General features: G+C 56.4%; 1 protein-coding gene across 1 annotated transcript; it reads right to left on the bottom strand.

Moving 5' to 3' along the window:
- Nucleotides 1–48: 48 nt before the first annotated feature.
- LOC130588636 (R3H domain-containing protein 2-like) lies at nucleotides 49–803 on the bottom strand (the record flags this gene model as incomplete). Its single annotated transcript, XM_057389541.1, has 2 exons — nucleotides 454–803; nucleotides 49–203 (listed from the first exon to the last, which is right to left on the bottom strand). Coding segments are annotated over exons 1-2 (380 nt in total), but the record flags the coding sequence as incomplete, so codon positions are not given.
- Nucleotides 804–1,188: the final 385 nt, after the last annotated feature.

Genomic DNA, 1,188 nt, shown 5'->3' with positions numbered 1-1,188 from the left:
ATCATGGGCACAGCACCCTCTTCACCCCCAGAGGAGCCGGAGCTTTACCTGGTGCCGTTCTGCTGGGCAGTGGGGATGACACTGTAGTAGATGGGGACCCCTCCAGCCTGGAGCCCCCCCTGCACAGACTGGCTGGCTGGCACAAGCACTGGCTGCTGGAAGGGCTGCTGGACCACGTTCTGGGACTCACTGGCCATGGGAACCTGGGCAGGGAGGAAAGCAGCAGGTAATAGATAACAGAGCAGGAGGAACTGGCCCAAGGTGAAGAGATTCCTGAATTTTTTTTTCTTACAACCCAGAGCAACCTCCCCCAGGCACAGACAGCCCCTCCCAGAGATTCTCCCAATCCTCCCACTCCAGATGTGTCCCACAGTGTGTCCTGTGAGTAAATCCCCACCTTTGGCTCCATCCCACAGGAACGGGGCCCCCTCCCAGCACCCCACAGATGCCCACCTGGTACGAAGGCAGCGGCGTGTACTGGACCATCAGACCTTGCATCTGGTTGCCCATCCCACTCCTCTGGCTGCTGAGGAGCCCGGGGGGCTGGGCCTGCTGCACCCCCATCACGCTCTGCATCTGGCCCCCCATATTGTTCCTCTGGCTGTTGAGGAGCCCGGGGGGCTGTGCCTGTTGTACCCCCATCACACCTTGGTATGTTTGCTGCTGGTTGGACATCATTGGCTGTAAACCTGCCAGAACAGGGTTTCAATGGAGCAGCTTCCTGGCTGGACACAGGAAAAAGCCCCAGATTTGGGATTTAGGGGTTTCAATGGAGCAGCTTCCTGGCTGGACACAGGAAACAGCCCCAGATCAGGGATTTAGGGGTTTCAATGGAGCAGGTTCCCGGCTGGATACAGGAAACAGCCCCAGATTTGGGATTTAGGGGTTTCAATTGAGCAGCTTCCTGGCTGGACACAGGAAAAAGCCCCAGATTTGGGATTTAGGGGTTTCAATTGAGCAGCTTCCTGGCTGGACACAGGAGAAAGCCCCAGATTTGGGTTTTACGGGTTTCAATGGAGCAGCTTCCCGGCTGGACACAGGAAAAAGCACCAGATTTGGGATTTAGGGGTTTCAATGGAGCAGCTTCCTGGCTGGATACAGGAAACAGCCCCAGATTTGGGATTTAGGGGTTTTAATGGAGCAGCTTCCCGGCTGGACACAGGAAACAGCCCCAGATTTGGGATTTAG

This window comes from Malurus melanocephalus, unplaced genomic scaffold (genome assembly GCF_030028575.1).
Source record: "Malurus melanocephalus ecotype Western Australia unplaced genomic scaffold, MMel_1.1 scaffold_8389, whole genome shotgun sequence".
Lineage (NCBI taxonomy): Eukaryota > Metazoa > Chordata > Aves > Passeriformes > Maluridae > Malurus > Malurus melanocephalus.
The sequence above is the reverse complement of the archived record's forward strand: the minus strand, read 5'-3'. Positions and strand labels throughout refer to the sequence as shown.